This window comes from Marmota monax, unplaced genomic scaffold (assembly GCF_021218885.2).
Source record: "Marmota monax isolate L192 unplaced genomic scaffold, Marmota_monax_Labrador192_F-V1.1 WCK01_AAM20220418_F8-fsc00103, whole genome shotgun sequence".
Taxonomy (NCBI): Eukaryota; Metazoa; Chordata; class Mammalia; order Rodentia; family Sciuridae; genus Marmota; species Marmota monax.
The window spans coordinates 2,040,172-2,066,444 of NW_026694286.1; the positions used below are offsets into that span (position 1 = coordinate 2,040,172).

Below are 26,273 nucleotides of genomic sequence, written 5' to 3' on the forward strand. Positions count from 1 at the left end.
TATCCTTCAGGAAAAGACCAAAGGAAATGCTTATAAAGCATTTCATAGAACAGTGAAAAGGAAACAGATTTTGGAGTCAGATAGACCAGGGGTGTAAATCTCAGTTCTGTAATGTTGAATAAATGTATCACCCTCCTTTTCATATAAATCAAGTGTAAGATCAACTACTGAAAAACCTAAGAAATAAAGACAATGTAGGAACAATGTATGCTAAACATTCTATGCTTAGTTAGTATAGTTCATAGAACTTTCTCAATAAGTTATGTCTTCGTTTAATCCTTTTCTTCTTTCTCTTTCATCTCCTTATTTTTATCAGTATTCATTATTACACAAAGGTAGATCTAGCCTAGGATGGAGATCAAATGACATTCAACATGGTAACATGTAACAAGCATTAGCCTGGGGATGGGGATCCTATGTGTTCTTTAAAAAGTCAGTTCCTCTTTTTGGGTCACAGCTGAGGAAGAAGGTATGAAGGCAACATAAAAACTTGTCTGTAGGTAAACAGTAAATAAGGAATAAAGGATCCGCAAAACAAATGGAAAACAACTAACAAAATGGCAGAAATACGTTCTTACCTATAATAATGACCTTGAATGTGAGTGAATTAAATTTTCCATTTCAAAGACACGTCTGGCTGAATGGATGAGAATCAAGACCCAATTATATGCTGCCTACAGGAGACTAATTTTACCTGTGAGGACACAGAGACTAAAATGAAAGGATGGAAAAATATGTACCATGCAAATGAAAACCAGGAGAGTAGGAGGAGCTATACTTAAATCAGATAAATAGACTTTAAATAAAAACTGTGAAAAGAGACAAAGAAGGTCATTACATAATGATGAATGGATTCAGCAAGAGGATAGAGCAATTATAAATACATATGCAACCAACACCAGAGCACCTAAATACATAAATCAAACATTAATAGATCTAAAGAAAGAGATAAAACTGCAACATAATGATAGCAGGGGGCTCCAATACCCTACTTTCAGCATCAGACAGACCTTTTAGACAGAAAATCAACAAAGAAATATCAGATTTAAACTGTGCTCTAGACCAATAAACCTAAACAGATATTTACGGAACATTCCACCCAACAACCAGAGAATACACATGAATGGTTCTCAGGGATAGATTATATATTTGGCCACGAAACAAGTCTTAACAAATTTAAGGGACAGAAATCATATCAAGTATCTTTTTCTGACCACAACAGTATAAAACCAGAAATCAATTGCAGGAGGAACTTTGGAAATTATACAAATTCATGGACATTAAATAACTGTCTCCTGAATGATGGATGGGTCAATGAAAGAAATTAAAAGAAACATTTAAAAATTTTCTTGGGCAAATGAGAACGGAAACACGTTTCAAAACCTATGGGATACAGCAAAAGCAGTTTTAAGAGGGAAGTTTATAGCAATAAGTAAAGCAGGCCAGTGTCTGATTAGCAGGATATTGCAGAGGTTATTGTGGTTGGTGGTTTCCTCTTTCTTGTAAATGCCAGGTTTGCACACAAAAGGTGTGATAGAGTATCTGCAAGCTTGTTGTACAAAAAGGTATTATCCCTGTTTCCTTGGTAAAAACTTGTGCAACCTGTGTCTGGTCTAGAAGATGGAACAGAAAGCACTTGTCCTGTAAAGCCTCCAAGCCCCTCCTCCCACTGGAGATAAAGTTCAAAAAATTTCCAAAATCTTGGTTCAGAGGAAGAATTCTTACGCGAGAGCCACCTCTGAATCCTGCAGTCAATAAACCTGCTTCCTGAAAATTCCTTGGGTGTCCAACCTCTTTGGTCCTACCTCATAAGCATAATATAGGAAAGAAGACAGACCTCAAAAAATCACCTAACATTGCAACGCAAGGAACTAGATAAACAAGAAAATCCAACCCTCATTTTTTTAATTGGTTCTCTTTAGTTATACGTGGCAGTAAAATTCATTTTGGTATATGTATGCAAGAATGGAATATGTCTTATTTTAGTTAGGATCCCGGTCTTGCGGATGTACAGGATGGTGGGATTCACTGTGGTGTGTTCATATACATATGTAGGAAAATTATGTCATATTCATTCCACTGGCTTTACTTTTCCCATTCCTCTCCCTTCCCTTCATTTTCCTTTGTCTAATTTACTGAATTTCTATTCTTCCCCTCCTTCCCCTTTATTGTGGATTAGCATCAATATGTCAGGAAAAACATTTGACCTTTGGCTTTTTGGGACTGGCTTATTTCACTTAGTATGATAGTCTCCAGATCTATCCATTTACTAGCAAATGCCATAAAGTCATTCTTCTTAACTGCTGAGTAACACTCCTTTGTGTACATATTGCACATATTCTTTATCTATTCATCTGTTGAAGAGCACCTAGGTTGGCTCCATAGCTATTGTGAATTGTGCTGCTATAAACACTGATGTAGCTGTGTCACTGTAGTGTGCTGATTTAAAATCCTTTGGCGATACAGAAAGGAGTGTGATAGCTGGGTCAAATGTAGTTTCATTCCTATCAAATCCCAAATTATCAGAAGGAATGAAATAATAAGAATCGATTATGGAAATAAATGAAATAGAGACTAGAAAAATAATAAAAGGTCAATAAAACAAAGAGACTGGCACACCTTTAGGTAGAATAAGAAAAGCAGATTAGATTCAAATAATAAAATCAGAGATGATCCCATTGGCTCAGTAGGCTGAGACAGGAAGATCGTGAGTTCAAAGCTAGCCTCAGGAAAAGCAAGGCGCTACACAACTCAGTGGGACTGTGCCTCTAACTAAAATATAAAAAATAGGGTGAGGGATGTGGCTCAGTGGTCCAGTACCCCGAGTTCAATCCCTGGCACCCCCACCCCCTGATGAAAAAAAAATCAGGGATGAAAGAGAGACACTACATTGGATACCACAGAAAAATAAAAGTATCATTAGAAACTGTGATAACGAAGAAATGAATAAATTCCTGGACACATAAAACCTACCAAGATTTAATGATGAAGAAATTACTGCCAGAACCTGCCAAATTCTATCAAACATAGAAAGAAGAACCAATATCGATTCTTCTCAAACTGTTCCAAAGATTGGAAGAGGAGAAAATATTTCCAAACTTATTCTATGAGGGTGGCATCACTCTGATACCCAAACTAGATAAAGACACCACAAACAAGTAAACTACAGATCAACATCCCTGATGAGCATAGATATAAAAATCCTCAAAAAAAAAAAAATCTACAAACTAAACTTAACAGCACATTTAGAAGATTCTTTACCATGATCAATTGGGATTCATCCTAGTCATGCAAGGATGGATCAATCTATGCAAACCAATAAATGTGATACTTCACTTTAACAGAATGAAGGACATTTAATTCATCTTTACTTCTATTGGAACAGAAAAAGCATTTGACACAATTCAACATCCTTTCATAAAAAAAAAACTCAACAGTTTCTTTGCAAGTGATATAATCTTATAATACAGAAAACCCTAAAAACTCCATCAAAAAACTTTTGGGGCCAATAAATGGGGGTCAGTGAAGTTGCAGGATGCAAAATCAACACACTAAGTACACTAACAGTGAACTATCTGAAAAAAGTCAAGAAAACAATCTAAAATTTACAATAGCCAAAAAAATACTTAGGAATAAATTTAAGCAACGAGGTAAAAGGTTTCTATGCTGAAAATTGTAAAACATTGATAAAAGAAATTGAATAAGAACAGATAAATAGAAAGATATCTCAAGTTCATGGTCTGGAAAAATACACATTTTAGAATGGCCTTACTACCCAAAGCAATCTACAGATTCAAGGCAATCACTATCAAAATACCAATGGCATTCTATAGAAATTGCAAAAGCAATCCTAAAACTATATGGCACTATAAAAAAACCTCAAATAGACAAAGTGATCTCAAGCAAGCAAACAAACAACAACAACGATAAAAAACAACGTCGGAGGCACCTGATTTCAAAATATACAAACATATGAAAATTTTATAACATGCTCCTGAATAATTGATGGACAGTGAAGAAATTAAAAGGAAAAGTTTAAAAATTCTTTAGACAAATGAAAAAGGCATGCAAACAGACACAGACCACTGGAATGGAATAGAGAGCCCAGAAATAAATTCAAGCACTTGTGGACAGCTGATTTTTTACGTAGATGCCAAGATCATATAATAGGGATAAAACGGTGGCCTAAATAAATGGGTTTGGGAAAAATGGTGTCCATATGTAGAAGAATGAAAGCAGACCCATATCTCTTACCATATACAAAAACCAACTCAAAATGGATTAATGACCTAAATGAAAGACCTAAAACTATGAAACTACTAGAAGAAAACATAAGGGAAAAGCTCTATGATGTTGATCTGGGCAATTCATTTTTGGACATGATTTCTAAAGCACAGGTAATAAAGGATATGTAAGTGCAAAAAGGACAAGTGAGATTACATTAAATGAAGAAGCTTCTGCACAACGAGGAAGAAAATCAACAGTGAAGAGATGACCTATGGAACCGGAGAAAGTATTTGCAAACTATACATACGAGAAGTGGGTGATTTCCTAAAGTTGTAAGGAACTCAACTCAGTAACAAAAAAGCCACATAATCCTATTTTAAAATGAGCAAAATCTATAAATAGATATTTTTCAAAAGGGAAATGGAAGTGTGTATGAAAAAAATGTTCAACATCATTTAACATCAGGAAAATGCAAATCCAAATCACACTGAGCTATCACTGTTAGAATGTCTATTATCAAGAAGACAAAAGATAAGTGTTGAAAATATAGAGAAAAGGAAACCCTGTACATCATTGATGGGAATAGAAATTTGTACAGCCATAAAAAAACTACAGTAAGAGATTTCCTCAAAAATATTAAAAACAGAACTGCTGTAAGTTCCAGAAATCCTACTGGATATATCTCCAAAGGAAATGAAGTCAGTAGGTCAAAGAGATATCTGTACCATTATGTTTATTGCAGTATTATTGACAACAGCCAAGGTATGGAATCAACCTAAGTGTGCACCAACAGATACATGGATCAAGAAAAGTGTGGTATACATGCAACAGATTAGTGTTCAGCCATAAAAGAACAAAATCCTTTCATTTGCAATGACATGGATAAACCCGGAAAACACTCTATTAAATGAAATAAGTCAGAATAGAAAGACTGATACCACATGATCTCACTGATATGTAGAATCTGAAAAAGTTGATCTCATTAAAGTAGAGAGTAGAGTGGTAGTTATCAGAAGCTTAGGTGGTTGTGGAGGGAAGATGGGAGATGTTGGTCAAAGGATATGTAAGTGCAATTAGATTAAAGGGGAAAATGTCCAGAATAGGAAAACATGTGGATACAAAGTAGATGAGATTGTGGATGGGGGATAAGGAGAGAGGATGGTGGATAAGATAAATGGGGAATTATTATTAATAATTATGTTGTTTTTTTTGGGGGGGGGTAATGAAAATGTTCTAACATTGATTGTGGTGATGGTTGCACACTTTGTGAATAAACTAAAAACCACTGTATTGTACACTGGATGGATGAATTGTATGCTATGTGAATTATATCTCAGTAGATTTTTTTTTTTTAAATTTGTCTATTAAAGAGTTTAAAGCCCCAAAGTGCTTTTCTATCCTGAGCCAATTAAAAACTCTTGGAAGTCTATACTCAGGTTTTTTTTTTTTTTTAAATAAAGGTCAAGTTCACCAGAACTGCAGCCTGGGAGAGCTGCTGTTGCTTATTAAACTTAACATAGTTGGGATAGGTAACTTGGAATAGTTAGCCAATATCTCTGGACTTCATCAGAGTTTTTCTGATGTATCTGATTTACTAGAAGTGGGTTTATCAGGTGTCGATTCAGAAATTTCCTTCCGTGGATCATTAAACTGTTTCATAGCTTAGTTTGTACAATAGGAAAGAAATGGGTAGTAGTTTTCAAACTGTGCAAAACTTGGTACTGGGTGGGACAGGAGGGTACGGGGAGGAGGATGCAAAGTCCCCTATTCTTGCACCAATGTGAGTAGCTCTGTTTTAAATTGCATCACATATCTTGCTTTATCTGCACACAGAATTCTATGGTTAAAAAAAGTAGAAAAAGTAGGAAAAGCCCTGGGCTTAGTGATATTTTAAATCCTTCCAGGCACCTGCTTCTATTGAAGAAAGGTAGAAGGAGATGTACCCTGCAGACATTTGGCCATAGATGGGCACAGGCCACAACCACATAACACTCAGTGACTCCAGTAGGGACAAGAGGACCTGGACCAAGGTAGAATGTTCCGGAGTATGACACCAAGGTAACTCAACACTTCTTGCTAGGTGTCTGAGGAAGAAATGTCAGCACACGGATTAAGAGGACCCCAGGAAGACTCTGTGCTTGGAACTCCACCCCTCTCTGTGACTGAGGGGCCATGGGAATGCCCGTCCATCTCACCAGATCTTGGTTTCCTCGGCTGAAAACACATGGTTTGGATTTGTCTTCCATTTTCAAATTATGTAATAAAACAGCTCCTGAAACATCCAGGGGAAATAAGAGAGAAGACAAAGGAAGAGGAAGGAGACATCACCGCTGAACTCTGTTTTGCTAAGGAGGGTGCAGAGGATGGGGAGGTAGAAGTAGAAGGGCATATAATAAACCCCACCTGTTGGATTTCTAAGGTTTGTTTTGGTAACATCGGTGAAGGAAGATGTTAAGGTTTTGCCTGACACAGCCGCAGTCTTCCAGGGAGCTCCATGATCTCACTCTCGGAGGTTTGGTGGTGATGCTGATGGTGAGGTGGGAGAGAGGAGGCAAGAAAGAAGGCAGCCAACTGTGAGCAAGGGCAGTTGGAAGGAGAAATGGGAAAACAGTTAAAAAACATCTCCCAACACGGAATAATTATAGGGCTCGGCAAATGGAATCTGACAAACAATGGTTTGGGGAACTTAAAAACAGTAGCATGGGAGTCAGAGTGCACATTTTTTAAAGCACAGGAGTTCATCGGAGACATTTTTGATTGACTGTTCAGTTCATGAGATCATCTGGCATGAAATAAAATATTTCCTTTTCCGTGCAGCGATTGCGTAAGTCAAATATGGCAAAGCGACCTACACGACAGTTTGCAGCCCATGGATCTGATTTCCCACAAGCCTCACCGCACACCCCTCGCAGAGAGCTCCTGTTTCTGGTGGATTTGTTTCACCTCCTTTGCGAAAGCCTTGGAGAGAAGGCAGCAAGCAGGAAAATCAGCTATTTATAGGCGTTTTGGACTAAAAGTGTCTGCTCAGCGTGCCGTGGAATACTTCCAAGAGGTGGGAGAACAGGAAATTATCTAAAATCAACTGGAAGGCTGGAGGAGTGTGATGGGGGTATGATGGTGCATGGGAGTCATTTCCAGAAAGCTCAGGTTTCATTTGCAAACAAATGACAGCTACTTTCCCTGACACCGTCTGAGTTATGGAGAAGTCAGCTAAACTTCCACTAGTGAAGGAGAGGAGAAAGAGAGGCATGATTTCTTCAAGGATTGCAAGTAGCTGAGATCCTTGAAGGGACTTGTCAGGGACGGCTTTTCTCCATACCCAGTCCCTGTTGAATGAGTTGCCAGTCAGATGGAAGCCCATGAAACAACAGGGCAAACAGGTGGCCTGCTAAAAATGGATGCAGGTCCTGGGTGACCTAACAGGGGCCTGCTGGGCTCAAAGGATCTCTGTCATCACTCATTTCCACTTTTATAACTAAAAATAGCAAGATCATTTGTTCAACTTTTCTATTAAGAAATAATTTCATCAGGGCTGGGGTTGTGGCTCAGTGGTAGAGCCCTTGCCTGGCATGTGTGAGGCACTGGGTTCGATTCTCAGCACCACATATAAATGAATAAAATAATAAAACTAAAAATAATAATTAAAAAAAAAAACAATTTCATGAAATCTAGCTCATTCGTGTGCATTTCGCTTTGATTGTTTCGGTGGCAGCGGGAAGCAGGTGAGGTAGGAAGTCTGAGGACTGCCAAGAGCCAGATGGCTTATGGAGAAAGTCTGAGCTTCATATGGTTCTGTGGAGAAGGCTGCGTGGGATCTGGCGTCCATGTTCATTTGCTCTTTTCAATTCCTACAAGAACCGTGTACCTGATTGCAGGGAATGGAGAGGATTAGCTAGTGACTTGGTCAAGGGTCTGCTGTCATCTTCCAACAATGGTGGCAGAGCTTATTCCTATCCAGATGCCGGAAGAGACATACCTCAGAGAACCTGGTTAAACCCGTAAAGGAAGTGGTGAAGGGTGGGTCAGTTCCCCTTCAGACCAACCCCACAGCTGTTGATTAAACCTGACTTGCTGATCTCCCACAGCTGCCTGGAATAAGGCAGTGGGGTTGAAAGACTTATGGTATAGAAACAAAAGCTGGGTTTATCTGAACAAACTAAGGCTCCCAGAGGCCAGGATTGTATCCCATCAGCTAACGCCAAGCCAAATGAAAGCCTGACCTACTGAGGCTGACCTAGTCGAAGATGGATCCTTCATGTCCCTTTTACCTGCAGGCAAACACTTTATGTGTTTAGTTGGTGCAGGGGATGAAGCAGCCTTCCACCTGCACTGTGACTAAGAGCAACTGTCACCCAACCCTGGGAGAGGCTTTCCTTTATCACAGAGTTGGACATGTTCGCCCTCATCCTGCCCTAATGATAATGAGGTCAAACAGATTGTAAAGGAAAAAGTAGTGTGGTCCATGAAACACATGGAGAAGAGGTAAAACATGGGAATAGCTTAGGATTTATAACTCTGAAACATTTCATATGCTATTTTTAATTAATTTCTTAAATTTGAAATTATATATATTTCAAACACAGCCATATCACCATGCTTGTTAAGATACCAAAGTGAAAGTTAAGACAGTTACTGAGGGAGCCCAAAGTTATGTAATAAGTCAGCTCTTAGGCAGATCATCTGAAGCCTGTTTTTAAGACTCTACTGCCCCCTACAGTAAATAAAATGCGAAACGAAGCCTACAGTTGCTTAGAATTGGGTTATTTAAAAGGGTAGTTTGGGGCTGGGAGTGGTGGCACCGGCCTGTAATGGAATTCAGAGATTTGGGAGGTTGAGGCAGGAAGATCACAAGTTTGAGGTCGGCCTCAGCCATTTAGCAAGGCCCTAAGCACTTAGTGAGACCCTGTCTCAAAATAAAAAATAAAAAGGGCTGGGGATGTGGCTTAGTGCTTAAGCACCCCTGGGTTCAATCCCCAGTACGAAAACAAAACAAAACAAAACAAAAACAAACAAATTGTGGTTTTTGATTAACCTCTATCAGAATCACCCCAGATCTATGGAATCAGAATCTGTTAGGCTGATGCTAGAAATCCTCACTTTATAGACACTCTCAAGTTTAAGAAAAGTCACCCCTATATATAGGCAGACAAGAGCATAACAATATTGCACACAAGCCTGTGTAGAATCACATACATGGATGTGATGGTAATCATGAGTAACCCTGTTCTTGCTCCCTGAGATGCCACTTCATCGGGTTGCAGGTAGCATTTCCAATTTTAAAGATGGATCTTTTTTTTTCCTAATCACTTCTTAATTTTGGATGCAAGATCAGCCGGTAGTCCTTGGTGTCTTCTGTGTACTATTTCTCTTAAATTCTCTGGAGTTGTGCCAGTTTAGTATATTTGGTCTACTTGTCTCAATACATACTCTGATACATGTCATAACATATGTGTTCATATTTATATGTCACATAATATATATACATATGCACATATTATATATGTTCCCTTGGAAATACAGTTACAGTCAAGTTCACTTTTGTCCTAGGAAAGTGAGGTGAGGGATGGTGACAGCCAAGAGAGAGGAAGGTGCTGGAGAGAAGGGTGTTCTCTTCAAAACCTAGACCTGGGCTCTAAGTGTACAAACTAAAGATTACATCTCCAAATGTGAGTCTATTCTGCTTCATTTGTCCTCTTTTGGAACATGATTTACTCATAATGAAACCATTAGGATGTAGAAAGGACTAATCGATAACAGAGAAACATCCATTTCTTTCTTTCTAGAAGTTAAAAATGTACCATACTCTTTTTGATTACAGAATTACAAATTGCAGATAATTATCTAGATAACAATTGTCTTCATTTATCATGAGGCTTTAAAGCCACTAACAGGCTTTAAACCTCTCAGATCAATTCTTTTCTCCCTTTGCCTCCTTGTACCCTGATCTCACTGCCTTGAAAGAACATAGTCAGAATGGATGAGCTGGTTTTTGAAGAGCGCCCAAAGGTTTTTGCAGAGTGTGTAAGACACAAGGGGACAGAACAGCCTTGATAGTCAGGCAGTGTGCCTGCAGCGCTGGTCTCTACTGAGATTACTGATCTTGTCAAGGTATTTCCTTACAGCTTACTTTTCTCATTTAAAAATGAGTAGATAGAACTAAATAATTTCAAAGGTTTCTTTGATAAGGTGATTATGAAAGTAAAAATAAATAAGCAGGGAAACACAGTGTTCACGCTGCAGGGAGAAGATTGTAATTGGAAAGGTGTAACAAGATGACCTTCCAATGAGAAGGTTTTGTTATTCTAAAAAAAAAAAAAGTCATTTTTGAAAAAAATAAAAAAAGCAAAACCCAGTCTTCAAAGCTTCTTGGTATATATTTAATAGCGGTTTTCAAAAGAATGGGGAGCAGAAATCATTTTCTTTCATGGTTATTGAGGGTCTCTTTGTATTTAAGGGACTAAAACCTGCTTTTTCCTCACCCCAGGGAAACAGGACACCCCAGGCTATTCTACACTAATGGTCTGAGATGAAATTCAATATAATCAATGGAAAAGCGGGGTAATGAATTTTCTACTGGGATCTATGAAAAATCTTTTTGCCCATTTCATAATTATTCCTCTTCCTTGAACTTTATGGAATTTATTAAAGTGGGTCTGATTTCATCAAGTGTATCAATGTGTATTTTAGAAGTATGGCTGCAGGCACACCTATGCACACATAGGGCATATGTGCATAGAACTGTGCACACATAGGGCATATGTGCATAGACCTGTGCACATGCGTACATGTGACCCTCAGCTCCACATTATTATGTGTCATAGATGGTTCTTTGATATCAGGAGCCTGATTATTTTTTTTAGACTTTCATAGTAACATTTCATTTTCGGTTGTAGGTAATGCATATTCGAAGAGTCCTGAACAAATTGGAAAAACAAGAAGGCCTTTATCTTAACTATCTGAACTGCGGTAGTGGATAGTAGTGGACAGGGCCAACGTAAGTGGAGAGATTAGCATTCCTTTAGCTCTTCATGGTACCCAGTATTGTGCTAGGAGCAGAAAGAGGGAGCACACCTCTTGTTGAGGAATGTTTAAGAGAAAAGGGAAATGGTTCCTTTAATAAACAGGTGTCTATCATACGACAGATTGTGTTATATGGAAACTAGACAATTGATTTTTCCATGTGCAACTGTAAGTATGACATATGAGCACTCTCAAAGGTATTCATCAGAAAGGAAAGGTCTGGTGTGTTGGGGGCTGAGGCATGTCAGTCCCTGACAAACTGACCTCGTGTCAGGAGCCTGATTTTTGTGGAAAGTTTCCTAATTCTGTGAGGACAATGAGTACAAACAGTTGACACAGAACAGTGACCTAATATACATGAAGGGAAAGACTTTAAACTTCTGTAGAAAACTCAATTTACAAACATAGTTAGAAGTCCCTTCATCTTGGAAATGAAAACAAAAGAGGGCATATTGTTAAACTTCAGTAAATTTAAAAAAACCCAGAAGTTTTAAATGATGGTCTCTCTCTCTCTCTTTTTTTTTACAGTTAAGATCAGAGAGTCAGAAGAGGTCTTTCCTTTTTCATGTGTGTGTTCTCTAATTCATAATAGAATTAAGAACAGTAGAAATAAACTGTCAATCAAAAATAACAGGAGGAATTGATGATCTGCCTTTCCTCACACTACATTTGCTCCTTCACTAAACTCTGTCAATTGCATAATAATAATTAAATAATACATAATAATAATTAAATAATAATATGTCATTAACCTTCATTTACAGAGTGGACTCCGTTGGAGAATCAACTAGCATGGAAATCATTCCAACTGGGAATCATTCATTGAAAAAAAAATGAATGCACTTCTCTACTCTGGTTTTAGTCTAAGAATTTAGAAAGACACTTAAATATACATTTACTAAAATGTGTTCCAAATGGCAGCCAGTCACTAGCCCACTGGTGGGGGGCCAGCAAGATGGTCTTGAGAAGCAATAAATGAGCTCCAGAAGTAAAGTCACATATGCATACGTTTTTACCTCAGAGTAAAAGTATGGGTCCCAATTTTCAGATGAGTAATACAAATCATAGTGAAGTCACATAACTTGATGGATTTTATTAATAGTAACCTAGTCTTACCTGAAAAAAACAGATTTTTTTTCCTTCATTAAACTTCCCTGGCCAATGACAGAAAATGTCAATTACCAGGCACTATATTTGAACCATATGAAATTTCAGATTTCAGTTTTTTAGACCTACACAGATGGCATTTCCACATGATTCAACCTGGCATCAATAAAGTGTATGGTCACGGACTCCCGAATGTTATTCTAAGATAAGAAAAGTGATACTGAGTTTAATTAAGTGAAAGCTTTATTCCACCGAACTCTAAATTCACAATAATCCACTCAAAGAGATTATTGTCTTTGATTCAAAAATCAAAATGGTGAAAACCACAATCTAATTGCAAATCTAAGTCAGCTTGGCAATATTACGTGTATTCTTAGCAGTCTCTACAGAAACTGAAACAAGACTCATGTCTTCTACCATTCACAAACCACTGTGTAAAATTTTATAATGCCATGATCTCAAATGGCTAGAGATTATGGAATTAATCCTTCTATTAGAGAATGATGAAGGATTGCCTTGAGTTACTGTCTTTAATTTGCAATTCTCTAAGGAGACTGGAGGAAGGGGAAATAAAGTCCACTGTTACTAAGATACCCAAAGCTAGCTTTTCTTTTTTACTCTTTACTAACTAATATTATATCTTCAATTATTAGATTGAAATTCTGTGAGATAAGTAGGTGTATATTATATTCAGAAGCCTCTGGCTATAGCTAACTGAATGCTTTCGATACTCCTGAAAATGTCTTTAGAACAATGAAATTACTGATCAAGAATAAGACTGCTTCTTTAACAACTTCCAAGAAGGCTTTCTTATTAAGTTTTTGTCTTTCCTTTATCACTTCTAAGTTTTTCTGGACTCCCAATTACTCAGAATGTTTTCCCAATAGTCTTTTTTCCCCTATTGATTGGATTGGATATGGGCAATAGTATCAATTATGGAGAATCAGAGAGAGAGAGAGAGAGAGAGAGAGAGAGAGAGAGAGAGAGAGAGAGAGAGAGAGAGAGAAAATTAACAGCATTCTGTAGCTGATTTCACATTCAAAGTTAGCACCAGGCAGGAGTAACCTCATCATTCTATCAATGAACAGGCATCTCTACTAAGATCAGTGAAAAAATAGAAGACTGTACAAACCAAATAGAAAATATATTTAAGGAGACTTGGCATTCATTTGCTGGACCATTAAGGCAATTTAAACTAAAAATAAAGAAAATCATCAATGAATATTACTGATGAAATTTTAGACAAAAGCAGCAAGGAAATATTGCAGTAGTCAAAGTCATTAGCAATATGAACACTTTCTTAAATTTCATATAAATTGTTTAACATTAATTAGTATATTTAAAATTATTCTAAGACAGTAGAAAGAGAAGCTTAGTCAGAGAATAGAAACTCTTACTGGGCAAAGATGGAAATAATCTTGGAACAGATTTGGAAAATAATTGTACCTGCATAAAAAAAGAAAAACCTTAGGTACATGCTTGCTATGAATACTTCTGAAGTAATCTTTTTGGGAAATATTTTAAATAACAACAACAGAAAAAAAATGAAAAAAACAGAACACTAAACCTCACAAAACCAATCACCCAGAAATTTTTGCAAAGGAACAGTAAATATTCAGGATTCTTGTGCAGGCAAACAACCGATCACATTTCAATCATTAGCCACATAATGTCCTCTAACAGCACATAATACTCTGGATCATGTCAATTAATAATTTTATGAAGCCTCTGTGGAGACACAGATTTGTAGGTATCTGATGTCTCCACCTGTTTTCCTACCATCTGTACAGACATTAGTTTGCTAGCTCTTTCAGTCTTACTAGCCATTATTTAGAGAAGAAAGAAAATAACAATAACAAAAACTGTAGCCCACCTCTGCAAAAAAAATCCCCCACCCAAACCAACAACATATACTTATCAAATAGAAAGTAATAAAAGAGTTATACCCAAACCTGGTCAGTCCTTCCATTTCTTGAAACTTGCACACAAACTGAAGAAACCCACTCAGCCTTAAAAAGGTCGATCATTTTGCTCTCTTAAAATTTCATCTCTGAGAGTACTGTCTTTCTCGGTCTGTCTTGCTCTCTCTCGCTCCCTCTCTGTGTGTGTCTCTCTCCCTACTTCTACCGGGAGGAGAGTGTTTGGCTTCCCTGTTCCTGTGTCTGCTGCTGGATGAATGCAAAATACACGATTTGAAGGGATTTTTTTTTTTCTTTTAGGTTAACAGTTGGAAATCTAAAATCTTGCTTTTCTGAATGGCTTTATATGCCAGTCACTCAAGACACAACATTTCTATAAAGAGGCATAAACAGAACCAAGAATTCTGCTTTTTAAAAGCAAAAGCAAAACAACAACACCCACCCCCACCTATTTTATTTACTTAGCTATTAGCACTTACCCTGAGATGTGCCATAAATGCTTTATTCCAAATGTATAAAAGCCAGCCACATCTCAACTGAGAATTAAACAGTTTTAATGTCTTCAAATCCATGTTCCTGCTCCAAACCCTAATACAGACAGTCACTGGCAGCCGTACAATAGTTCTAAACAGCAGACATCTGATTCTTGACATTTAAAAATAACAATATTGGGGGAAAAAAAAGAGTCTTTTTTTTTAAATTAACCACAAACAGCTTGTGAGTGAGCACATATCACCAATAGACTGTATTGATTGGAACATGCAATGATTCCAAGCTATAGTGTATGATTTCTAAGTCTATGTCAGGCACAGGCTAAATTCCTGTTAAAGACCTCTCATTTCCTCAGGAATCATAGCAATATCCTATGTGAAGTTAATTTTAAGTAATCCTACAAAGACAGACTCAGAAACTTTCTAGTATTTAGATTCTATTATTGATGCCTATTAATTTAACCTTTGTTCAGTCTTGAATCAAATCAGGGATGTAATCAGTCATTCCATTGCTAGCCTAACTTCATATCCATGCCCTTTTAATGGCATGCATACATCCAAGGTCAGAGGCACACACACATTTGCTACAGAATAAAACAAGTAATAAAATTAAAATGCATTTATTTCTATTTCTGAAGCATATTATGGAATTGGACTGATTTGGGATCAACTGTTAGCTCTCCTATTCACTTTGTTTTCATGGATTTGAAGACATTAATATTAAATTAATTCTATGTACTTCAATTCTGTCTATAAACCAAAGTAAATAGTAATACTTTATAAAGTTGTTTTGAGCATTAAATGAGATATAGATGGTTTTGGGCACATGATATATATATATATATGAAATGCACGCTTCCTCTCTCTGCTTTGTATCTGGAAGGATTTGGCATGATCACTGCAAAAAAATCTGAACTTGAAAGGGCAGAAGAATCAGTTCTGGCCCACCAGGTTGCGGTGAACTAACAGTATGCCCTTAGTAAATTAACCTAATTACTAAATCTCAGGATCTTTAACTGTAAAATACCTCTAGAGTTTTAAAGAGCAAATTAGATAACATTTGCAAATCATCCACTTTTAGTAGGCATTTATGAAGTGAACGTCCCAGTCCTTCCAACTCTCGAAAATTTCTCTAATTAGTACTCTGGCATATGTAACTTATGAATTTAAAAATGTGGACTGAGATGGCAGCCTTCTAGAACAAGTGCCTCATTTTCTAGCAGGGGAAAGAGATCCAGAGACCCAAAAGGATGGCTCTATCCCGTCTTAGTAGTAGTAGTGGCCAATAGAGAACAGAATTCGTAGACAATGGCATGCCCACTAATCAAACCTTGTAAGTTGATGTTAAACAAAACTGTACACACAGCTTCAGATTTGTTGGAAATTAAGGCACTATTCCTAAAAAAACAAACAAAAAAATCCCCTCTCCGTTTCTCCAAAGTTGCTTTTAGGAATGAGTTCATAAAGGAAATTATTCCACAGGAGCTGACTGGGACTGGCTACACCTATTTCCTGAGAAGAGTTTCCACAGGATGGCAGATTCTCTCTTTATTTCCCAGAAGCAAGGGGCAGGGGGAAAGCCTGGAACTCAGGTCTCTGTGGGCGTTTTCTGATCCCCTTTCTTCTATGTGAATATATAGCTCTCCTTTCCCATTTTTTTTACAAGAATAATTCAGGGCTGGAAAAACACACAGTTCTCCACCTTGTTTAACTTATTAACATGTTACCCCCCCAATTTAAATATAGAATTATACTGAAAGCCTTGCATAGACTAGGGACTCGATAAATATCAATATTTATTAAATAAGGTGTGACTGGAAATTCAGTTTATGTTTAAAAGATTATATTAACTTAGTTCAGGATTAATTATTGCCCAATGTAGGATAGAAAATGTTAATTTTTTTCAAACTCTCAATAATTTCAGGAGTTAAAAACAAAGGTATTTTGGGTATCAAATTTAGATTAGTGATTACTCTGGGAAGAAAAGGAAAGAAAATAGGACCAAGGGGAGCACACATGTGAGCCATTGAGTTCAATGTTTTATTTCTTTGGTTGGGTGATGTAAAAATGGATGTGTGCTTTATTTTACTTATTTCCTTCTATCTTTCTCAAATATTTTATTTTAAAAATTGGCTTAAAGAAGGTAAATACTTTGAGAATGGTATCTTTAAATCTTGGAGCTCTAATAATGCTACTATACCAGATCCCAAACTTAAGATCTCATTCTCATTTTGGTGAAGGATTTTAGTAATAAAATGTTTATTTTAAAGATTTTATTTTTATTTATTCTTTTGGTTTCTTACAATATGGTTATTTTTATTGGTGCCTCATAATTATACATAGCGGGATTCATTATGCCACATTCATATACGCGCATCATTTGATCAATCTCATTCCCTAATATCTTATTTTTCCTTTCCCTACTCCCTTCCTTTCCCTGTTCTACTTGCTCTACTCAACTGATCTCCCTTTTCTTATGATTATTAGTATTATCATTATCATTATTTAGTGCATTCTAATTATATACATTGTGGTATATTCTTACATAGATATACTGTAATCTGGTAGATTTCATTTCTTAGAGACTAATATTAAACAAAATAAGACCTATTTAAACAAAATAAGACCTTTCATTCCTTAGAGACTAATATTAAACAAAATAAGATTTAAAAAAGTTGAGCTATTAGTAGGCATAAAAATTCTGAGTGGCAATAGGATTTTTGACATTTATTGTAAACTAATTTTTTTTTGTAGTTGTAGATGGACAGCATGCCTTTATTTTATTTGTTTATTTTCATGTGGTGCTGAGGATCAAACCCAGTGCCTCACACATGCTAGGCAAGTACCCTGCCACTGAGCTACAGCCCTAGCCCTGTATACTAATTCTTTTTAATTAATCAATTTTTAATTAATTAATTTTTAACATATGACAGCGGAATATATTACGATTCATATTACACAACCAGGGATATGAACAATTGAGCTCTAAAGATTTTATTTTTTATTTGCTCACATTTATCTTTGGCTTTGGCATTGAACAGATCTATAACTAAATCTCAGTTCTACAACTGCTAGGTCATGGGACTTTAATCATTTGGTATTTCCAAGGCTCAGTTTCCTCTTTTGTAAAAATAGAATTAGCCCAGGGCTGGGGTTGTGGCACAGAGGTAGAGTACTCACCTAGCATGTGTGAGGTACTGGGTTCGATCCTCAGCACTACATTAAAAAAAATAAATAAAGGTATTATGTCCACCTATAAATAAATATTTACAAAACAGAATTATCCCAGCCAGGTCTCTATGATGAACAGGGAATGAAATAGCAAGTGTGAGCACATTAGCTTCAGTATCTTCTTTATCCTTCCACTTTTACCAATTGTTTGAGATTTTGACTTCAAAAGGAAAAAAAGGAAAAAAAAGTAAATTTTAGGGTCAGTAGAATATAGACAATTATGCAAATATAATGAAAGAAATTCATTACTAACAAGGCTCGTGGTGCTAGATCCATATACAGTATTAGTATTATTTTTTCCTTCTTAAATCTGATACTTCTCATTTCTTATCTAAACTTACCATGGCTTATTCAAGTATAGTTGTTTTAAAAAATCATTTTATTTTTGTCATTAATCACAGAACCTTCACAGACAAAATGTGTCTCATTCTAGGACTTCTATCTCCTTACCTATCCTTTCTTCAAGACTAAAATTCTTTTTTTTGAGAGAGAGAGAGAGAGAGAGAGAGAGAGAGAGAGAGAGAATATCTTTTTTTTTTTGGTAGATGACACAACACAATGCCTTTATGTTTATGTAGTGCTGAGAATCGAACCCTCGTCCTGCCTGTGCTAGGTGAGCGCTCTACTGCTGAGCCATAATCCCAGCCCCAAGACCAAAATTCTTATCCAAATACTTTACTTTCAGCGGTGGATGAGACTGTATGTATTTAAATAATTTTTAAATCCTTTAGTTGCACACCGCATAATGGTCACTTCTATAAGTCAAAAGATTTGGATTCCAGTCCCACCTCTTCCACATGTTGATGATGTAACCCACCTAACCTTTACAGTTTTTTGAGTCTACATTTTTTTTCTATTCTATGTGGAGTAGATGATCCTTAACTATATTAACAGCTCTTGCTGTCTTCTTTTTTAATAAATATTTTTTTTAGTTGTAGATGGACACAATACCTTTGATTTATTTATTTTTATGTGGTGCTGAGGATCGAACCCAGTGCCTCACACATGCTAGGCAAGTGCTCCACCACTGAACTACAACCCCAGCCCCTCTTGATGACTTCTCAATGCGTACAGCAACCTAACAGGAAATCTGGCAATATCACTTTCCATGAGAAATATTGCTCACATAACTGTGTTTTTGTGAAAAACTATGAACTTATACTTTCACTTTCCACCCCTATTCAAGATTTTGACTTCAAAAAATATACAAAGGAAAAAAAATTCAGTTAGAAACTGACGGCTTCTTCTGAATTTTGGGCTTGGACTTTGGCACTGTCCTTGCCCAGGAACTGCTAGCCTGTAGCATTCTCAGGGTTTGGGGTGACGCTTCCAATGGAGCCACATTTTTCAGAAGGAGTTCAAAGAGGTCAAAAAATGGACTCAGTGGAAGAATTTTTCTTTGCATCTCTTCTTAAGATAAAAGTAAAAATGTTCGTGCCATACTTTTATAGTCCAGTAGAAACTTTTTCTTTGTTTCTTCCTTTTATTTTTTATTTTTATTTTTTTAAGATAGGGCGGCAGGAGAGAATAGAGGAAAAAGATGCACTGAAAACAATATGAAGTTCATTCATGTTGGAAGGTCGTGTCTTGGGAAAATTACAATACTGGAGAGAGAAGAAAAAGACCCTCCCGCAGTTTCCCAATATTTTTATCCAGGTGGAATCTGGTTTAAGTGAGCTGGAAGCCCAAAGGAAAAACATGAAGAGATGGTGGAAGAAGAGCAGCCTGCCTTGTGTCTGTGCATGTGTGGGATTAACTCACTGACACTAATTGTATTTTATTGCACGGATGCTTCCCCTTTCTCCTCCTCCTTTCCTCTGTGGTCCCTGGCCTCTGCAGCTGTGCTTGTCAGCTCCCTAAACTGGCTCTATTTCCACCTCCTCAGGGCATCATCCTGCTCTGCTCCTCCCTGGGGGCAGGAGCTGGGGGTGTGTGATTGGTGTTGGTGTTTGTGGGTGAAGATGTAGATCAATTTTCAGAAATGAATAGCTTCAGGCAGAATTATATGATTATAACAATAACAAAACCCCTCGAAAAACCAAGCCAAACCTTGTATAAATTTAATTAAAACTCTTTCCAAAATTCGGAAGACAATTGTTTACTTTTTTTTTTTTTTAAGAAAAAGGTGGGTCTATTTTAAAAATTCTTTCTTCTCTTCTCCATCCTTTGATCCCTTAGACAAAAGAGGAATGCAGGAAGTGAGTGACTTCTACCCTTTGTGTAGGAGTGCCTTTGAGCACTGTAGCTAGTCTCTTTAGGTAACTAGATAGAATTGATAGCATTTGCTATCAACTATAATTAGTCACTGAAATGCTAAATAATTTGCTCAAGTTCATATGGACAACTCAGAGCAGAGTCAAGGCTAGCCCCCAGGAGAAAAGACCACATAATTAAGCCAGGAAAGATTGCTAAGCATCTAGACAGAAATGGTACCTGTAGGTACTGGCAGGAGCGTTCTTGTTGACACGACTCGGACTTCACCATGGCCTGGTCCATGTTCACTGAGGCTTTCTGGTAAACCTCCCGGGCTCGGCTCACGGTGAGAGTGGAGGACCAAGCGCTCTTCTTTAGCAGCGGAGCGTCCAGGTTGACGGGCAGGTTGGCACAGGTGGAGCACTTGACGTCATTGTTACTCCGGGAGGCCTTCACCGCCTGCTCGCTGATGGTGTTGTAGGCCTCCATGAAGTACTGCGAGGCCGAGCGATCCGGGCACCTGCCCATGGTCATCACGCCCGAGGGCGCGTGGTAGATGCACATGTCACCGTCCAGGTTGTCGTCGGAGCTCCACCAGCCCGGGGAGGTGGGAGAGGCGTTGGATCGGGCCTTGGGCTCCGTGCGCCGCTCCTTGCTCTTGCTGCGCTTGCCATACCTCACCGTCTGCGTCTCATCAGGGCTGGCCTTGCCCCCGTTGACGCTGCCCTTGGATGGCCCTTCCAGGGAGTGCGACTTGGTGAAGAGCTTCTGGACCGAGTGGACCAGGTGCCGGATGCGACCCGGGCTGTCGCTGCGGTGCTCCACGGCGGTGCGCTTGTACTGCAGCGTGTGGTAGCCATCTCTGTTGAGGGGCAGCTGCCTCTCAAACTGGTCCAGCAGGTTGGCGGGGATGCGGTTCGCCTTGGTGGCCAGCGTGCGGGGCACCAGGGCGCACTCGTCCTTGAGCTCCTGCTGCGAGGTGTAGTGCCGTCGCGGGAAGGTGCTGCTGGCCAGCGGGTCGCTGAAGGGTCCCACGCACTCGGCCTGGAACGAGTTCCGCTGCGTGTAGTAAGGGTGGTCGGCAGGATGGTGCTCCACCGGGCTCAGCAGGTAGGGCTTGCGGTCCGAGTGGTGCGACAGCGAGTCACAGGTGGAATCACAGGTGATCCCGTGGTGATGGCTGCGGCTGCCCGATAACCCTTTCATTGCTGACGGGAAGCAACCGCCGGGGTCATGGGCACCCCGTCAAGTCCCAGACCCGTCTTGGGTAAAGACCTGAGGGAATCAAGAACAAGAGTGGGGAGAATGGTTAGCTCACTCTTTCCTTGGCACATAGCCATGGCTCGCTGTGTACTAACTTTTGGTTTTCTGGAAGAAGAACTTATCCCTGTCTCTAAAAATCACTTTAATGCATCATTGAAAAAGCTCTCTCTCATCTCTGTAGGGCAGGAAAGTTCACCCCAAAGCTGGAGCCAAGAGATGGTAGTGCTAAAAGTTATCAAAGGGGGAAAAAGAAACTATAAATTGTTTTAAACAAATAATTCCCATCAGTCCCACAACTGAATGGGTCTTTCCCCACTTGTTTCTCTGGTTGTATTCTTAACTGTATTTTAATCATAATTAGAGCATACCCAAAGAACTCCATTTCTCTGAAAAACCATTGCTGCTACTCCTGGCAGTGAGAATTAGTTCCTCTTGTGCTTTGGTGGCATTTAAACACACTCCTCAGAATCTACACTATTGTTTGCTTCTGGTTCTGTCTTTTAGCTAAAGGACCTTGAAGCTGGGCTTACCTCTTAGACACCTTTAACTCCTGCTACCTAGGTCTGAGCCAGCCCTTAGGCACATAGTGAAAATTCCATAAGTGAGAAAAGAAATGTGAGTGGAAAACAAGAACAAAAGAAGCCAGGGGCATCTTAAAAGTTCAGGCTGTATCTTTATATTGTCAGAAATTCTGTGGGAACAATTAAAATATGCAAATGATCCCCATCCCCAGGTTACTCAGAGCTGAAAGGAGATGTGCCAAATAAATCAGAGATGTAGAGAAAATCTGTCCATGGATTTCTGTCATCTGAGAGTCAAGTGTATCCTCTAAACAAACTAAAAGCAGATAGAGAACAAATATTGAATTGGCTCTGTATCAGGATATTTACTCTTACTGGTTCTTATAGTTTGGATGCTAAATGCCCACCAAAGGCCATGTGTTGAAGGCTGAGTCTCTGGCATTACTGGGAAGTGATGGAACTTGGAGGAGGTGGGGTCTAGTGGGAGGAAGTTAGGTCTTTGGGGGTGTGCCCTTGTAGGGGATATTGGGACCTTGGTCTCTTCCTTTTTCTCACTCCTTTTGCATCCTGGCAGCCAAGAGGTGAAGAAGTTTTCTCCATGGCACATTTCTGCTGTGATGTGTTGTCCTGCCATAGACCCAAAGCAACAGGGTCAAGCAACCATGCTCTAACACCTCTGAAACAGCCAAAATAACCTTTTTCTTTCATTAATTTGATTTTCACATTTTTTTTTGGTCACAGTGATAGAAGGCTGACTTACACACTGATTTAAGGTTACTGGTTAAATGTTCAGATGACAAAATGTCCAGAAAAAAAGGTTCTTGAAAAGTTCTTGAGGTCATGAGAAAAGGACTTTGGGCTTAATGTTCATCTCAGTAGATAAGTCACTTCTGTAGAACTATGTGGTGGGAACTTATGGTGAGTTCATATCCAAGCTCAGGACTTCCCCAAGCCTAAGTAGCACCAGGGTGGAAGATTTTCTTCTGACTAACACAGTGTGTTCGTCAAGAGCTGACTTGATTTCCTGCTGACAGCCTGATTTTTTTTAAAAGCTTCCTACAATACAAAAATTGTCATATGAAGAGTTGTCCTGAAAAACCAAAATGACTTTCTAAAAATATCACAAATGTCATTTCAGATATTCAAAGAGGGAGAGATAAATGGCTAATTAATAAACAAAACCCAAATAAAACATCCACACTCGGTGACAGACGTGGACTTTTGAGAGGGCAGGTCTTGCCTTTTTTATGGTGCACTAGTGCATCTGTGAGCTTATGACAATGTTGCCAATCTCTGTTCACATTGAGTCTCCTTTTTGATTCCTGCCTCTTACTTTCTGGATTCAGGACAAATGATGGGGGTGGGGGTGGGGGTGATTTTATCACTTTTGAAATTGGTTAGTCTACTAAATTATGAGCTCCTTGAGGGAAGGGATTCTGTTTTTGCCCATCCAGTGTCTAGCAAAGTGCCATCCCATCCAGTGGTGGGAATACCAGAAAGTACTTTTTCAGTGATTTAATGCATTAATGCAAAATTTCCCAAAGTGGCCCATACTGTGATTCAAGCGGCATCTGCTTAGTGAAAACATGATTATGTGGCAAAGGAAGGACCAGAGCCAAGAAAGGATGCCCCAAATTCAGGAGGGACCCTTTCACAGGCATTCCAGGGAGCAGTGGTTTGCAGAGCAAGGCAGGAGACAGGCAGGTAGATGCTCCTTCTGCACCTGTTAGCCTTTGACTTCTGACTTTCCCCAATCCACTGAAAAATATCATCACTCTTGAAGTTCTACCTGCCTGGAAGTTAAAGTCTGGGGTGTTCTCCTGGCCTGGTAACCACAGGATGTCTAGAGAGAGAATGATCTGCCTGGAGGAGCAAGAGAGACTAATACCTAACTAGTCAAAAAATAAAAAAATAAAAAGAAAGACAGAAACTTGGGAATGATGACACTTGTGGATCAGTGTGTTAGTCAGCTTTGTACCACTGTGACAAATACCTGAGTTAGCAACTTAAAGCAAGAAAGGGTTCGTTTGGCTCATGGTCTGAGTGGTTTCAGTCCATGTCACTGGACTACATTGCTTTGGGCCTGTTGTGGCACAGTACAACATGGTGAGAGTCTGGGTGGAGAAGGATGCTCACCTTGTGGTGGCCAGGAAGTGAGAGAGAGGAAGGGGCTGGGGTCCCAATATTCCCCACAAGGATACACCACCAATGATCTAACTTCCTTCCACTAGTCTCCACTACCTGAAGGTTCCACAACCTCCCAGTAGTGCCCCAGGCTGGCGACCAAGCCTTTAGCACATGGGCCTCTGTAGGACACTTGATACCTAAATCATAATGTCCAGGAAGAGCCCATTGAAGAGGCACTAATGCAAAAGGAAAACCCGGACAGATTTCTATGACGTTAGGATCCTAAGATCATAGGATCCTATGGCTGTAGCAAGAGTTAGGATCCATAGGCTGTAGCAAGAAAGAAGGAGCAAAACTGTGGTGCAAACTAATTTATGAGGACATCTCTCTCTATATAATCCAAGGTCCCATTGAAGTCATCTTTGCCCTTCAAATATGCACTTAAAAATAAAAAATAAAAAAGAATAATGCAGTAGGATTATAGCCACATAATAAGTCTTATGATTACACAGAATAGAACCTTGACATATAGAATAACATGCTACAAGCTTCGAACTTTCCTTCTGAAGCAGCTGGGGGTTGGAGAGATATTTTGTTCTCAATAAAATGTGAAACTTGCAAGAGCTGAAAACGTAAATTAAAGGTATTTACTTCAAAATGTACAAGATTAGTTTAATCAGGTTTCAATGATTAACTTGTGAGTAGTGTTTTACCTGAGGACAACCAGAGCAAATGAAGAACATTTTTAAGGCCACTAATGATGAATTAAATTAAATGATGTAACTAATGGTAATTTCTTTAAATTAAACATATACAGTAGGATATTTACTAAGATTTAAGTGAGTTATTTTCAGCACAGTGGCAAGCAACTATATTTCTAAGAGAGTAACAAATTGCATCAGTGATAAATAAGTTAACTTGCTTCCTTGTTTACTTAAGATTGGTGAAGGAGTATTGAGATTTTGGTCCCTTTTCTCTATGATGTAGGTAAATAAGATTCTAAAATGACAATAAACAATACAATAAAATAAGATCCTAAAATTACAATAAACAATCATAAACATTTTAAAATCTTAAACCTCTCTTTTTGATCAAGGTCAAATAAATGACTTAATTCCAGGACTTTTATGTAGGAAACCCCATATCCTCTTCTATACTCTTGTCATTTTAAAAGTAAAACATGTCAATTTGTGTTTATAGTATACAGCAACACATTTGATGACTTTATGGTAAGCAGGGGCAGAGGTTTGAAAATCCTAATGCTGTTGATAGTGGCCGGACGATTGCTGCGGGCATCTACTAGGAAAGTCTTGATCTTTCTTCTCTCCTTCACTACTTTCCTCTTTCCTTAATTTTTTTTCATTTTTATTTTTCTTGCTATGTAATGATTATACAGAATAATGGGTTTCATCACTTTACTCTTCAAGTCCTTTTCCAGAACATTTATCTTTGTCATTTTTTCTCATCTTAATTAATGTTTATAAGTGGCATCCATTTATAGCAGCTCAATTCACAATAGCTAAGCTATGGAACCAAGCTAGTACCCCTCAACAGATGAATGGATAAAGAAAATGTGGTATATATACACAACGGAATATTACTCAGCCAAAAAGAAGAATGAAATCATGGCATTTGCTGGTAAATGGATGGAACTGGAGACTATAATGCTAAGTGAAATAAGCCAATCTCCCCAAATCAAAAGCTGAATGTTCTCGCTGATGTGTGGATTCTAACATACAGAAAAGGAGGGGAGCAGAATAGAAGTTCATGGGATTAGACAAAGGGAATGAAGGTGAAGAAATGGAGGATGGGAGTAGGAAGGAGAATGAATTGGACATAACTTTCCTGTGTTCACATATGAATATATTCATATATGAATACATGACTAGTATAACTCTACAGCATGTGCCACCTCAAGAATGGGTAGTTATACTCCATGTATGTATGATATGTCAAAATACATTCTACTATCATGTACATCTAAAAGAATAAAAAAAGTGGCATCCATAGGTATCACTGGCTTCCTTCCACCTGTCATGTGACCAACAGCATCAGTACAAAGCAAGAAGTGAGCATCTCTCCTGTGCACAGCCCAGAGCTTACTTCTGCAAAGATGACCAAATGCACACAGAGAATCCATACTGGTCAAAGGGGTTATGATGATCACAGAGAAA

At 38.4% G+C, this 26,273-nt stretch overlaps 1 protein-coding gene across 14 annotated transcripts in view; it reads right to left on the minus strand.

Moving 5' to 3' along the window:
- Positions 1-26,273, minus strand: part of Dlgap1 (DLG associated protein 1) — a 912,507-nt gene that overhangs the window by 351,514 nt on the left and 534,720 nt on the right. For 6 of the 14 annotated variants that reach the window (XM_058586411.1, XM_058586410.1, XM_058586409.1 and 3 more), the window contains one exon: positions 20,429-21,463. In XM_058586411.1, coding sequence (XP_058442394.1) covers positions 20,429-21,394 — 966 coding nt within the window. In that variant the 5' untranslated portion in view covers positions 21,395-21,463. Of the gene's footprint in view, positions 1-14,300; positions 14,635-14,752; positions 14,907-20,428; positions 21,464-26,273 lie in introns of those variants that run through there. The other 8 variants (XM_058586413.1, XM_058586412.1, XM_058586415.1 and 5 more) reach the window with 6 other exon arrangements.